This window comes from Phymastichus coffea, unplaced genomic scaffold, assembly GCF_024137745.1.
Source record: "Phymastichus coffea isolate CEN01 unplaced genomic scaffold, Cenicafe_Pcof_1.1 PCOF00006, whole genome shotgun sequence".
In the NCBI taxonomy this organism is placed as follows: Eukaryota; Metazoa; Arthropoda; class Insecta; order Hymenoptera; family Eulophidae; genus Phymastichus; species Phymastichus coffea.
Window position 1 is genome coordinate 2,240,848 of NW_026706817.1, and position 15,844 is coordinate 2,256,691.

The following is a 15,844-nucleotide window of genomic DNA, read 5'->3' on the forward strand; positions in this document are numbered from 1 at the left end:
GTCTGAAAAGTAGGCTTCCGTGGCAGCGATTACCTCCTCATTCGACTCAAATTTCTGCCCGGCGAATGACTTTTTCAAGTTTGGAAACAAAAAGAAGTCGCACGGGGCTAAATCTGGAGAATACGGTGGATGGGGCAGCAGTTCGTAGCCTAATTCGACCAATTTGGCCATGGCGACGGCGGAGGTGTGAGCCGGTGCGTTGTCATGGTGGAAGAGCACTTTTTTCTTCGCCAAATGGGACCATTTTTTCTGCAATTCGACGTCGAATCGGCCCAATAATTCGGCATAATACAGCCCTGTGACCATTTTGCCCCTCTCCAGGTAGTCGATGTAGATCACACCTTGTGGATCCCAGAAAATGGTGGCCATCACCTTTCCGGCCGATGGGCAGTCTTCGCCTTCTTCGGAGCACTTTCGCCGGGTAAAGTCCGCTGTTTCGACTGTTCCTTGGTCTCTGGTGTATACCAGTGGATCCATGTTTCATCGACTGTCACGAAACGACGCAGAAACTCCTTCGGATTGCGCTTAAACAGCGTCAGACATTGCTCTGAAGTTGTCTCACGGTTGCGCTTGTTGTCCGGAGTGAGCAAACGCTGCACCCATCGCGCCGACAGCTTTCTCATGCCCAAAATTTCATGCAGGACATGACCCACGCGGTCTTTTGAGATGCCTACGATCTTAGCTATCTCGCGCACCTTCAATCGTCGATATGCCAATACAAGATCGTGAATTTTTGTCACGTTATCCTCCATGGTAGCCGTTTTTGGAGCACCTGGACGTGGCTCTTCAAAAATCGACGTGCGACCACGTTGAAACTCGTTAAACCAATTTTTGACGGTCTCCGTTGAAGGAGAAGAGTCACCGTACACAGCATCCAAGCGCTTTTTGATTTCGCTGCGCGATTTCCCTTCCAAATACAAGAATCAAATTACCGACCGATACTGCTCTTTTTCCATTTTTCTAAAATCAACGGACACACTTACTTTCACACGCTCTGAAAAATAAACTACAAGTCCGATCCGGCTGAAATCTTAACAGTAATCATCGAGAAGGTTGTACTACGTGATAGAATATTTCTTTTGGGAGAGTGGCGCCATCGGGCGGTGAGTCTAAGTACTTATCGGACCACCCTCGTATTTACGGATTTTTTCGAGGAAAATTTAGAATTTATTTGGGCAGTTTTGTGGTGCGAAATAAAAACGACTTTCATAACAAATTTTTTATGAACTGAACATAAAAAATTTTTAAAAAACTGTTAAAAAATTTTTTTATAAACTGAACACTTTGCTGATGATACGCAGGACAAAATATATGTTCGATACCATAATATCGCAACCTGTCTTGAAATACTTTGCTCCTATATGCCTTCGCATTATCACTAACGATATATTCCGCAGTTTCCCACCTGAACAGGATTAACTCCTCAAGCGCGGCAACAAGAACAGGGCCGTCCGCCGATCGCAGTGGTTTCAGCTCGACCCACTTAGTAAATAAGTCTTGAAAAACCACCAGATATTTAAACCTATTTTTGCTACGGGGCAGCTCTACGACGTCAGTCGCTACTACGGCCCATGGTCTTTCTACCACGCGCTTACCCATTAGACCTTGGGGTGCCTGCTGGACTACCTTGTACTTCTGACATTGAGAGCACTCACTTACGAACGTCCTCACATCATACCATACTCCTGGCCAGTAATACTCACGAGCAACTCGATCGTAAGTCTTTTCACGGCCGAAATGTCCAGCGAATGGCTCGCAATGAGCGTCTCTCAACACCCTTTCTCGGTACTCCAGCGGCACCACCATGCGCCAATATTCCTCGCGATTAGTTATCGGATCGAGCAGGTGATCGCGCATGAACCGATACAGGACGTTATTCTCTACTCTCCAATTCTCGAATTTCTTCGGTCTTTGAAGAACGTCTTTCACGCGTTGTAGATACCAAGCATCCTGTATCTTATCAAATGCGCAAACCTCGAGCTCGTCCTCAAATTCTCGCGAAAGTGCGTCCGGCACATGGTTTAGCGCTCCCTTTCTATGTACTATTTCACAATCCAACTGCTGAAATTCTAATACCCATCTTTCCAATTTACCTGTAAGTTCGCGTTTATTAAGAATTCTAGTGAGCGCACTATGATCCGTAACGATGACAAAGTGTGAGCCTTCTATATAAGGCCTAAACTTTTTTACCGCAAAAAGTACTGCCAAAAACTCGATTTCACTCACCGTGTAATTTCGCTCGTGCGCGTTCAGCATCCGACTGGCGTAGCATATGGGATGCTCGCCGTCGTCGAATACCTGGACCAAACACGCGCCAACCGCGAAGGAAGAGCCATCGCAGTGCAAGTGAAAGGGGCGCGTAAAATCAGGGCGCGCGAGTACCGGCGCCTCCGTTAATGCGCGCTTTAGCCTCTCAAATGCAACTTGCTGTTCTTCCTTCCATTCCCATGGCTGGTCCTTTCGGATGAGCTTGGTCAACGGGACCTTTATCTCACTCTCGTGTTCGATAAAACGCGCATACCATCCTACCATACCTAGGAATCGGCGTAATTGAGCTACGTTATTCGGCGCAGGGTAATCTACTATCGGTTTTACCTTGTCATCGTCCGGACGCAGACCCTCACTATCTAATCTGTACCCTAAGTAAGTTACCTCGGTACAGAAGAAATCGGACTTTTTTAAGTTGATTTCTAAGCCAACGCTTACTAAACGCTTCAAAACTTTCTCTAGCCAGATCACGTGGCTGTTAAAATCTGCGCTAACTACTAGCAAATCGTCCAAATACCAGAAAAAGTGCGGCTCATACTCTGGACCGAAAAGTGCGTCCATGAGGCGCGTGAAAGTAGCCGGCGCATTTACCAAACCAAACGGCATTCGCTCAAACTCCCATAAACCAAGACCTGGGACCGCGAACGCCGTATATTGTTTGCTATTCTCTGAAAGCGGAATTTGCCAAAACGCCGCTCGCAGATCTATCTTCGACAGGTAGACTGCTCCGCGCAACCTATCTGAAATAGCGTCAATGCTAGGCATCGGATACGCGTCTACTTTCGTCACCTTATTTACTGGTCTAAAATCGAGACAGAACCTATAGCCGCCGTCCTGTTTACGTACGATTACCGGCGCACTACTCCACTGACTATTCGATGGCCTAATTATTTTCGCCTTCCATAGCCGCATGGTTTCTTCCTGCGTGAATGCTAATATAGGAGGCGACATTCGGCGCATCGGCGTCTTTATCGGGCGCGCATCGCCTACATCTATGACGTGCTCGATAACTTTTGTAACCGCCGGAGATTCACCAGGCTCCGGGACAATCCGGCGAACGAGCGTCAAGATTGTCTCTCTTTGAACCTCCTCGTAGCTGCTTAAACCTGCGCATTCCGCAAAAATAACTATCTCGTTACTATTCTGCTCTGCTAACGGATACCAATCACCTTGGTCACCTGCCCGCCAAGCGCGATTACCGTAGCTAATATTTATATTCCACGCTATCCAAAAGTCGGCTCCTAAAATCAAGTTGTGCTTAAGCGTAGATACTACCGTCGCGATTAACCAATTCGTCCTACCGCCAATTTCAATACTTAACCTCAAGTCGCCCCACGTTTGCGGCTTCTCGCCTGAGATGCCCTGTACAAAAATCGTAGGCGGCTTTAACCGTAAACCAAGATTCGGCCCTACTACCGATACCTGAGCACCTGAATCTAGTAGCGCTGTATAGACTTGGCCGCCTATGTCGACCTTAATAAAGAACCTATTCTCTACTACTGCGACTAACGCTGCATCTGATTCATCTGCCGTTTTCTTCGGGATTTCTGAGTTCCACTCAGACCCTCCCCTCACTAAAACGGAAGGTGCGTCGGCACCGACGACCGAACGTCCAAACAACAAAACCCTAGTATCAACAAGCTCACTCCTATCGCGCGTGACCATGACCTTTGTCGCAGCCCGCTCCGACGGGAGCGCAGCGCCTGAGCTCGCTTCCTTACCAACTGATTCTTTCACAGGTTCACCCTGATTTCCTAAAGCAACGGCCTTTTCCGAAGCCTGCCCAACCGTGGGCGAAATACTTGAACCTGCCTCATTCGTGTTCGTGCTCGACGATGGCAACTCATTTTGTCTCGCTGGGCACTTCTCAGGCGAGCTAGCTATCGCGCAAAATTTATTAAACCCTATCGGATCATGCATATCCTTATCGGGCAAAGTTTTTCGCGCGATAGTGTGTCGATCTTTTTGAAGACTTTCCGCGTCCTGCTGTAACGAGTCACGTTTATTTGCCTCTTCGGGTTCATTGCTGATCTTACTACGGAAACTTACGCCCTCGTCACTCTGCCTCTGAACTTCTTTCAATGTCGAACGACTAAACTCGCCTTTAAACACGTTTTTGAACTCAACGATTTCCTTACTCCCTTTTTCCGGATGCTCATATTCTACAAATAGTGCACGCCTGACCTTAGCCTTGACTTTCAAATATTCTCCTATTACCTCGTCTAAGAAAGGTGACGCAGAACTGGCAGTTCCTGCCTTGTTCTCGCCTTCCTCTTTTACTGAATTCATAAAAGGAGGCGCAGAACTGGCGGTTTCTGCCTTGTTCTCGCCTTCCCTTTTTACCTCAACTCTATTACCTTCTTCTACGGTGCTTTCGCTCCTTGCACGAAGCACTTTCTCTACCTCAATGGCCCGCTCAATCCATCTTAGGCAGGAGTCGTCGAGCGGTCGACGGCTCCCGCGCTGAGGTTTCCCTGCTTCACCTGATTACAAGGAGGGCATTCTCTAAACACGTAACCGATTGTCCCACAAACCTGACAATATAATGTCGACTCTGAAGTTCGCGTTGGACAGTTATTAGCGTAATGCCCCGGTTGTCGGCATTTATAACAAACTACTCGCGGATTAACCTGAGCTATCGGGCATTGCGCCCTCCTATGTCCCACCGCGTTACAATTGAAGCAAGCCCCCGTGAATGGTCTATTTAAGTTGCTACCTCCCTGATTGCGCTGATGCGGGACCAGACTAGGGGCTACACCTGCAGCCGGGGCCAACGAAGCCTGCGCGCTCTGACGAGCAGGCGCGGCTTCGTTCGCAGGCTGGTTTCTCGCCTGTGGCTGTTGCCTATCGGCAATAGCAACGGCAATTTCACCGTTCTGCTTCTTGCCCTTTTTACCTAGTTTTTTGTTCTGCTGCTGCGCTTTCTTTTTAGGAGATTCGACTATTAAGACCTCGTCAATCGCGTCGTTTAAACCGTCAATGGTTTCGACCGATTTTTGCTTACCGGGTGACTTCTTCGTCTCTGTGTACGCGGATTCCGGAATTAGCGTTACGTCAGCCGTGGGCGGCTTTTGCCACCTTTTCCAACCGGCCATGCGATCTTCGAGTGCCATACCCGCTTCTTTAAAACTATTTAGATCTGAGAAGGTCTTAGTTTCAAGATATCGCTTATATCTTGGATGTAGACCCTCTATGATCATAGCTAACTGGCGTCTCACCGAAACGGGCGGATCAAAACGGCGTAAAATCGTCTGAAAAGCCGCGACATAGTCCGTAATGTTCTCGTTCTCGCCCTGTGTTCTTTGACGCAATTCACCGTAAAGTTGTTCTCTGTTCAATCGTCGACAGAATTCGCTAGAAAAACTCTTTTTAAAGTCTTTCAGCGTCCTCCACTTACCGCGATTAACCTCGTACCACGGACGCGCCTTATCGCGGAATGCTCTGCCTATTGCTATCAGCATTTCTTCGTCCGAGATGCCATAATAGCGCTGGCAATCACTCAAACCTGATAGAAAACTTAGTGCGTTTGTACTATCCTTACCGGAAAAACGGAGAGACCAGGCATTGAGCGCGCTTACTCCATCCGCAGGTATACCATTTATATACTTGATTCTTGGAGGAGCACTCTTTTTGCTCGGTCTTTCCGCTCTTACTTGCTCAGTTTTCCGCGGCGATTTAACTTTATAGGTGTTGCAGCTATCAGTATCCGATAGACTCGAGCTAGTGTCGCTTCCACTAATATTTTCTACCTGTCTCACCTGTTTTTGTTTAGGTCGCCTTATGCTCATTACACTTTTCTCGCTAACAATCGAACCTTCACCTAATGGAGCTGGTATTTCCATTTCCTCTCTAGTAGCTACCCGTACCTCGCGCTCCCAGTCTTCAACCCATGAACTTACTCTAGGCGCGTGATATTTCGTGCTCGCCGATCTATTTGAATCGGCATAGAGGAATGTACTATCTGCTCTATTGTTTGGTGCGTTCGCGTGGGCCGATGGCTCAGTCGCAACCGCTGGCGCGTTTAGCGTCTCGCGGTCGCCGAGCGGCTTGGCCTGAGGCGGCAATGAAGCCTGCTGTTCGGCCTGAGCCGCTCTACTGTGCATCGCCTCTCTTTCAACTCTAAAAACTGCATTCGCACCATCCGTGATGCCCTGTCTAACCTCGCGCCTATAAATCCAACGCGGAACAGCAGTTAAAGCTCCCCAGATTTGGCTTATCGCGCTAGTGCTACGCTCGCCTTGGTTTTCCGCGATTTGTTCGCGTGCGCGTTCGGTCCTGTTGTCCGACGGCGAGCGATTCGCCATCGGTAACATGTCGTTATCACCGACCGCGACTGCATTTTCGCCCGGCGGTCGAACTTGTTCGCAAGGAGCGGCAACACTTGCTCTTGCCTGTGTCGCCTGCTCTTGCTCACATGATAATTCGGCCGCCAAAGGTGCTGCAGCTACCGCGAATTCATCGCCCAGGTTCGCGTTCCGCGCACTGCTTACCGTTGTTTCTTGCTGTTCGTCATACAGCTTTTCCGGGATTCGGCCTGACGCAGAATCGCTCGAGCGCAACGGTGGCTGCAAATCTGGCCGCTCTCTTAACAGCATATATCGAAAGTACCGGGTTTGTAATTCTTCAAGATCGCCGTGTAGACTAAGCTCGCGATAGCGCATTAATTCCAACAGAACAGCCGGTTCTGTGGAATCAATTTTGCGTTTTAATTTTTTCGCATGCGCATCGCGTAATATTCTGCGCAAGACTATTTTATCTCTACACGCTAGCGACATTCTTATTTCTACAAGTGAAAATCCGTAACTTGACTACGACGCGAGCTTATGGGGCAAAGCAAGTCTCGACCGGTCCGTGTAACCTGATACTTTACTGACTAATTTCTTTCCAAACTATAAGCCGGCAAGAAATCGCCTTGCTAACGCCTATAGAAAGAAATTATGATTTATCAAAATTTACTTACCGTAATTTTTGAATAGGCAGTCTAGTAAAATTCTTAAAACAAAGAAAAACTAAAGCGAGGAAAGAACGCAGTCGTCTAGCGTCAAAGCGACTCAATGACGCACCGTTGTCATCCGACACCGCTATTAAGAAAGGTCACTGGCAAGCACTAACAAGGAATTCAAAATACCGAGAACTCGAAATTCTTTTACGCGCACTCTTTGCCCTTAGTTCACAAAGAAAATCAGTTAATCGTTATTTCTAAAATTCATTATCAAACCATTTCTCTCATTTATCTCCCAATTGCCAGACTCACAAGGGATGCCATGTAACAAAACTCAATCCTTTGTTACCAATTCTTTTGCGGGGTAAGTGAGGCACTTTCGCTCATGACAATTGAGAGAGAAGTACGAGGGGAGGTTGATAAATAAATTATACACAGACAAGAATCAAATCTCACTTACAACCTATTATTATTAATAATTATTCACACAGAACATACGCGCGCATAACATAATCTAAATTACCGACCAACAAACTACAAATCGAACAATAAACTACTTAAGATAATCACAAATGAACATTTCGCATTTTATCCTAATACCAAATCGCATACTTAACCTATTACAAACTTACTTAAAAACTACGCGGACTAATACCGGGTAAATTGCCCGGCACGTGGGCGCCTGGACAATTCACCGGTCGCAACTTACGTCACTATGAATTAAACCTAGCGCGAACCTTCAGATAGCCGGCACGTGAGTGCCAGGCTATCTCTTTCAACGTACACCGGCCGTCGCATCAACAGAGAGAGAGAGAGAGAGAGAGAGTGTAGAGAGAAAGAAGAAAAGGAAGGCTTGACCTTTTATCTCCTGTTCCTCGCAACGTCGGGAATCCTGAGCGATGCGCTGCCGCAGGAAGTACCGGGTGTCGTCGCTGGTCAGATCGTCGCTAACCGCTGTCGCTGACCAGGTATCCGTAGGCGTCGTTGACTCTACTAGCAGGTGGGCTGGCTGCAGTTGCTGGCAAAGCCGTTGCCGGTAGGGTTGATCTTACTTCCTTCCGGCTATCCCAAACTGCTCTCTCTGCTGGGCTCGGACTTCCGCACTCTAACAGGACTAGGCTTAGACTCCCTCACTCTCGTAAGACTCGGCTGCGACTCTCTCACGCACTAATTCTTGCGCGCATCTTGCAGCCGCTCAGCGGCGCTCGCTCCTCTCCCTACCTTGACCTATTAGTTAGGCGGCATGCGACGCGTCGCTTATCGGTCACGCGTTACGCGCCTGCCAATCCCTGCATGGGCCTAATACTCTCTCTCTCTCTCTCTTTCTCACTCTCTCTCCGCGCTCTTCAACTTTTCTTGCGCTCAACTGCGCTGGCTCGTCCTTGGCGCTGAAACAAAAGGCCAAGTGTTAGACGCATACTTAAATGCGCCCAACGTTGTCTACCACGCCTAGCCGAGTGGGGGAGGGAGAAACGCGGACGAGAGACCGGCACGCGGACTGCTCTCGTCACAACTTTATTGCTCGTTACACAATCAAACATTTTTTTATAACTTTTGGTTTATTGAACCAAATATAATAATATATTAATTTGTTTTTTCAGATCTTTCCTGGAGCAATTGAAAGAAGCATCAAGCAGATTTCTCGCAAAAAAAAGACATGCTCAAGAATCTATGGCTCTCTTGTGCATGTATTCCATAAATGCCGAAGTAGAACAATCATAGATGATTTAAGAAATTCAACTAGATCTTAAATAATGTGCATCAATATTAATAGTTAATATTAATCATGATTAGATATATTATGAACACAAATTTTTTCTATAAAAATAGACGAACTATTAGCTTATTAAAAATTAATGTAATATTATTAATTATAATCGATGGTGTGATAATTGATACATTTAAATTATCAAATTATTAAATATCAAACAATAAATTATCAACAGTTGCACTCACAATTTCAAAATGCTTTCTAAACATTGTCAAAATAAATTTTCTTTCAGTGAAACTGAAATTGTCAATTGGGAAAATTATAGTAAATTATGTGTACCACGATGCATGATTTAGAAATGACTGAAATATAAGTAGTAATGCCGTCAAAATTTCAAGTTAATCCGATTATAAAAAAGGCTACTATTTATTAGATGTGCACAATGAGATTATATAAATGAACAAATTTTTTTTGATGAATTTTATCGGTTTAAGACTATTTAAAATTTAGAAAGCATTTTAAAATTGTGAGTGCAACTGTTGGTAATTTATTGTTTGATATTTAATAATTTGATAATTTGAATGTATCAATTAATTTTGTATAATTTTTATAATAAAGTATTCCTGAAGAGGCCCTGAACAAAATGGCGAAACGTTGAATAATTAGTTTGGAAGTTTTGTAGTTGTGATTTATTTTTGGGATATTCCTCACACCACTGATTATAATTTCTAATATTACACAACAGAGAAAAATTAAAGAATAAAAATTAATGTAAACATTCAAAATTATTTGACTCTTTCCGATCATTTAGACCTACTTGCAATTATTCATTAAAATATATCTAGTCATTGATAAGAAATTGAATGCTGGAATCAAAATAAAAATTTACCCTGATCATTTAATCTTTATTGATTTGATATCATAATGAAAAGTAATTTTTATTTATAATAAATATAATAATTAAAATATGAATTCTTATGAAAATGAATCAAATATAATGCATGACATACTTTGACGGATTTTAATACAAGAGAAGCTTCTGCATTAGTAATAAACTAAGTGTATTCGTGTATATATCTAATTTTATTTTTCGATTTCTTTCGGGTAATATTATTTAAAAATCTATACCTCCAAAATGATTTCGTTCATTTATTGAATTGAACGTGATCTTATGCAATACTTGGTAAAACATTTCAGAGTAAATTAATACTGTTGCGAGTCAAAAGTCTTTGATATCTAATTCATTCTGCAATAAAAATAATCATGAAGTCTAGAATAAAATAATTACAGGTATTGTAACGGGGGGGGGGGAATCCTTGCAAAAAATGGGAAATTTATTTATAAGCAAACTCCCACGATGCAGAGCAAACCGCCGCTCCGTTAATCACGTATGTAAGTACGTGTCTTCGCTTTAACGTCAGATGATTTCTCTTTGTTGTCTTCTATCAAACGGAGTTGAACTCACCTTAAGTCACATGTATCGTGACACTCGATGAGTTTGAAGTGTGAGCGACTTTACTCCTTCTCCGCTTAATCCCCTAGGCGTAATAGGATTAACACCTAAGCCTATTTCAATTTCTTAAACTATTAGGAAAATCATATGACGAAATCGGCGAATAAGTTGACAAAGTTTATTCATAAAAAATCTATACAGTCTTTGTCGGGCCGAAAGACTGACGCACGCGAATAGGATTTACCATTAAATAATTTTCCGGTGAGAAAGAGAGAGAGAGAAGATTCGAATATTGGCGCGATCTAACGCTCGGCGCGAATACAAGATTATCAACGCTAACGCGGCTGAGCAAAATAATAAATATATTTTGACACGCGATAGTAAAGGGAGGTGCACCTACCCTGCGGTGCAATTACGGTGATCAGCCGTAATTGTTGATGCCAATAAAATGTATCAACTGCCTCCGGAACTGTTATATCAGCTGCGCTGACTCGTACCGCCTATCAGCTGCAAATATGCTGCTACCGTGATGCTGTAATCTGCCGATCACGTTGTTGCACTCGCGCGCGTAATTACTCTGGAAAAACTATCACTCGGCAAGAAAACAGTGCAAATAAAATTCCGGCGATATCCTCTCGTATCAACAGCTGAGGCGTAACTGCTAATTTAAAAGATCGCGCGCCCCCTCTCTCTCTATACTTAGAACTAACGCGCGAAATTCAGAATCGCGAACGGTGCGATTAATTGAATCGACTACCGTTGCAGCCCCCTCCAAGTCCTGACTACCCGGGCAGGACGAATACCCGCGATTCGCTGCCATCAGGAACCTGAAAGTAATAAAGAAGGAAAGGAAACAAAATAAACACTCCCTTCTTTATTTCGGCTAATTTATTTGCCCTCCAGGGCCTACATCATTGTTTGGCTACACCTGGCGCGCGATGTTTCGGGTAGCGCCAGTGTGTAGCCTTCTTCGGGCACCGCTGGGAGTTGGTCACCCCAGGCTCTCCACAGACGTAGCAGCCCCTTAGCTGCGACCGAGATTGAGCAGCCTCCCGTCCTCGTGATGGCTGCTCAGCAGCCAGAGGGGACTGCTGGGCACTGACTCCCTGTGAGGCGACGATGGTTACGCCTCCCACCGTGGCGGTCGCACGTCCATCCTGCGACCTAACCACGATGGTGGTATCAGGAGCCATGCGCCCGTCCACATGGACCGTGAGCGTCGGTCCAGCGTCAGTAGCTCCCGGGGCTCTCTTCTCTTGAGCCGGCGCCGGGAGCGCTGCGGAGGACTCTTCTCCGTTATCCACCCGCAGCAGGGCCTCTCCATAGGCCCTCTGACGCCGAGCCATCCCTGCCCACACCCCGAGCAACTCTTCTGCGCCCTGGCGGCTCAAAAAGCGTCTCAGGTGCTCCTGCACCTGAGACTGGAGTTCTTGAGCGAACCGCCAGGCACTCCCCACCTCGTTGATCCCCAGACGCACGTGTCTGAAGTCGAGGAGGAGAGTAGGCTGCTCAGGGATCCGGGGATGATTGCAGACCCAGTGCGAGGCCCCACAGGTTTCCCTGGGTCCTGGGCATTGGCTCGCACTGTCCGACGTAAGGGTTACGCCGGACTTGAGGGTCTGCACCCCCTGGTCCATTGTAGACTTGGGACGTTCGACACTGTCCTGGTCCTCGGTCTGTGTCGAAGCTTCCCGAGAAGCCTTCTTCGGGGCGACCCACGACGAATCCCGGAGAACCTCTGCCACCGAGGCATTACGCCGATCCCTTCGGGTGGTCCCTTCCAACTGGACCCTGGCGAAGCTCCGCAGATCTTCAATTAGCCGCGTCGCATCAGAGCCCAGTTGCAGATCTAACAGCATCTGCGTGACCACCTCGAAGATCTCCTCTTCGACGACGATTCTCCGGTCCATCTGAAACATCCAAAAAACAACAAATTTCGGATGAATCTCCCTGCGCGAAGAAACAATCCTAATAATAGCCGCATCCCACCGAGTTATACGCTCCCTCGCGATTCTTTGTGGGAACGTCCTGGCCCTCGTCGGTTACCGCTCGGTTTTATCGGCCCAACCGTCCTTTGTACGACGGGCACGGTCCTTCGAGGCCTACCTCTCCCTCTATTCACCTTCACGGGAGAGTTGTTGCCCCTCGCTGGACCGGTGACCGTCTCTGGAACCTTTCGAGGTCGACCTCGACCTCTCTTAGTTGGGGCAGATACCGGTAACTCCGACGTCTCGGTGGGAACTTTATCTACGACCGTGGGGGCTGCTAACTGGACCCGCTCGCTATCTGATAAATCCCCTCCCGGATTTTCGCGCGTATTCGCGGAATCGTTCGCATCCTTCGACGGCAGTTCTTCTGGCGGCTCGCGAGGTTCGATGACCTCCTCGCTTTCCTCATCCTCACCCGGGCCGTAATATGGTTTAAGGTCTTTGGCATGGAAGAGCTCAGACAGGATCTCCAGCTGATTGCCTAGCCTGTACGTGTTGGAACCACAAACCTCTTCAATCACGTACGGACCGGCATATTTCGGCGCTAATTTAGCTGAAATACCTTGAGCAGCTGAAGATAGAATCCTGTTCCTCTTCCAAACCCAATCTCCGACCTTAAACTCGGGTTGCCGTCTCTTCCGGTCATAATAAGCCGCCTGACGCGCAGCTTCCTCCTTTGACTTGGAGTTAGCCCTCTCCCATAAATTAGGAAGCTTCCCCATATGTTCGGCCCAATCTTCTACAGCTTGACCCTCCGAACATTCAAGGGCTTGCTGATCTTGGGCTCTTCTGAACGTCAAAGGGGGTACTGGCTGACGCCCAAACATGAGCATCGCAGGACTATATCCGGTGGCGCTATGAGTTGCCGAGTTCAACGCGAAGTTGAACTCTGACAGGTGTTCATCCCAGCTCTTGTGATCACGGCTTACATAAGACGTGATCATGGTTTTGAGTGTCCTGTTTACTCGCTCTGTGGGATTCGCTTGGGGATGATACACGGGAGTTAAGACGCGCTGGATGCCGTTCATCTGGAGGTATGAATCAACCTCCTGATTCTTAAACTCGGTTCCATTATCCGATAAGAATACTTCTGGCGCGCCAAACCTAGTGGCAATCCTCTCGTGTAATTCCCTTGCGATTGTCTTCCCATTGGCTTTGCGTATTGCAATGCACTCTACCCAGCGAGTAAACAAGTCTACAAAGACTAGGATATACTCAAAACCTCGAGAGCTTTTGGGAAATGGACCAGTGATATCACCGGCCACCACCTGCCAGGGTCGTGACACTTGTCTACGACCCATCAGTCCGCAAGGTGCTCTTTGTTCCACCTTGCACTGCTGACATACCGGGCAACTCTTTACGTACTCCCTGACCTGATCATACATTTTAGGCCAGTAGTACAAGCGCCTAGCCCTGGAGAACGTACGCTCTCGTCCTTGATGTCCTGCTGTAGGAGCATCATGGACTTCCTGGAGCACCTGGTACCTTTTCTCCCTAGGTACCGCAAGCTTCCACGCTTCATCGTTGTCGATGGACCCTTCACCATCCTCATCAGGCTGATAATGATACAGTCTCCCTCCCACCACCTTCCAAGTGGGGTAAGAGTGTGGATCCTGGCATACTTCCTGGTATTGTTGCAAATACCAGCCGTCAGTGGTCTCCGGCCGACTATTTATAGCACTCACTTCAATCCCCTCCTCCTCATAGGCCCTAGATAAAGCGTCTGGCACCACATTGAGATCCCCCTTCGATATTCGATATCGAAGACATTACCTTGCAATGCTAGCGCCCATCGCGCTAATCTTCCAGTGGGATTTCTCATATTGTGGAGCCATTTCAGGCAACTATGATCGGTGACGACCCTGAAGTGATGCCCTTCAATATACGACCGGAACTTTCCAATGGCCCATACTACTGCCAAGCACTCTTTCTCGGAGACCGTATAATTTCTCTCAGCACTGTTGAGTGATCGGCTGGCGTATTCTATTACGCGCTCCACTCCATCGACATCCTGTGCGAGAACCGCCCCGATCCCACTATCACTGGCATCAGTTTGCAATACAAACTGACCGTTCGGATCGGGTGATTGCAGTATTGGGGCGGAAGTCATCGCCTCCTGCAATCTCGTGAAAGCTCGCTCTTGCTCCTCCTCCCAAGAGAAACGTACATTCTTCTTTGTCAGGCGGTTCAGCGATCATGGCAAAGTCGGGTATAAAACGTCTATACCACGAGGTCATTCCCATGAATCGCTTCACCTGTTTGACAGTCCGGAGTGTTGGATATTCTAATATCGGGCGTATTTTCTCGGGATCTGGTCTTACTCCGTCCTGGTTCACAAGAACTCCCAAGTACCTGACTTCCGTCTTACAGAAGTGACTTTTGGCTTTGTTGATGGTTAGGCCCGCACCTAGAATTCTTTTCAATACCATTTCTAGGTGCCGCTTATGCTCCTCAAAGGACGACGAAACCACAATTACGTCGTCAAGGTAAGCAAAAGCGAATGGATCCATATCCGGGCCTATCACCTTGTCCATCAACCTCTGGAAGGTCGCTCCTGCGTATGACAGTCCGAAGGGCATTCTCTTAAATTGAAAGTGCCGTAATCCAGGAACTGTAAACGATATTGGACGCGATCCTTCCTTTAAGGGAATTTGATGGTACGCACTGCTCAAGTCCAAAATAGATATGAACTTTGCATCCCTTATCCGTCTTAGGATATCGTTCATATATGGTAAAGGATAGGCATCAGGTTTGGTAATTGCATTTACCTTTTGATAATTCACGCAAAACCTATATTTTCCATCAGCCTTCCTTACCATTACTATCGGACTTGACCATCCGCTGGTCGCTGGTTCTATAACATCTTTTTCCAGCATATCTTTGACCAGCGTGTGCATTTCCTCTCGCACTCTATCTGAGACTGGGTAGTACTTCTGTTTGATGGGTCGAGCATTTCCAACATCTATTTCATGCTCAACCCCCACGGCACAACCTAAAGTCTGACCTCCGTCAGGAATCAATCTTCCGACGAGGTCTTCAATTTCTTCAAGCTGTGACTCCGTGGCTTCCCATAGTCCTACCGGTGCGAGAAATGCCGTACCATCAATTCCAGCCACTTCCATTGGTACTTTCACTTGGGCGTCCTTAAGCCATAATTCATCCTCATCGGGATCCAAAACTGCGCGGAACTCTCTTATAAAGTTCGCGCCTACATAGCAGTCATCTGGGAGCAGCGGCGTAACGGCGACTCTGATTGCCTTCGTGATTCCCCCTACTTTAAAAGGGAACATCACGTGACCAATTATAGGGCACGGGCGTCCATCAGCAAGCCTTGCATCGCCCGCCCTGGTCACATTCAACCCGAGTCCCATCTCCGATGCTAATCTCAGCCCTAATTGACCCATGACCGTGGATGAGGCGCCGGTATCATAGAGTGCTCTAATTTTAAAGTCACCTATGTCTACCCGCAACCACCACCTGGT

The 15,844-nt window shown here is 47.0% G+C and overlaps 1 protein-coding gene across 4 annotated transcripts in view; it reads left to right on the forward strand.

The window, feature by feature from the left end:
* The window catches only part of LOC131668425 (DNA fragmentation factor subunit alpha-like), a 260,893-nt gene extending 251,053 nt beyond the window's left edge, over positions 1-9,840 (forward strand). For all 4 annotated transcript variants that reach the window (XM_058942593.1, XM_058942610.1, XM_058942602.1 and 1 more), the window contains one exon: positions 8,812-9,840. In XM_058942593.1, the coding sequence (XP_058798576.1) occupies positions 8,812-8,932 (121 nt within the window). In that variant the 3' untranslated portion in view covers positions 8,933-9,840. The remainder of the gene's footprint in view (positions 1-8,811) is intronic.
* Positions 9,841-15,844: the final 6,004 nt, after the last annotated feature.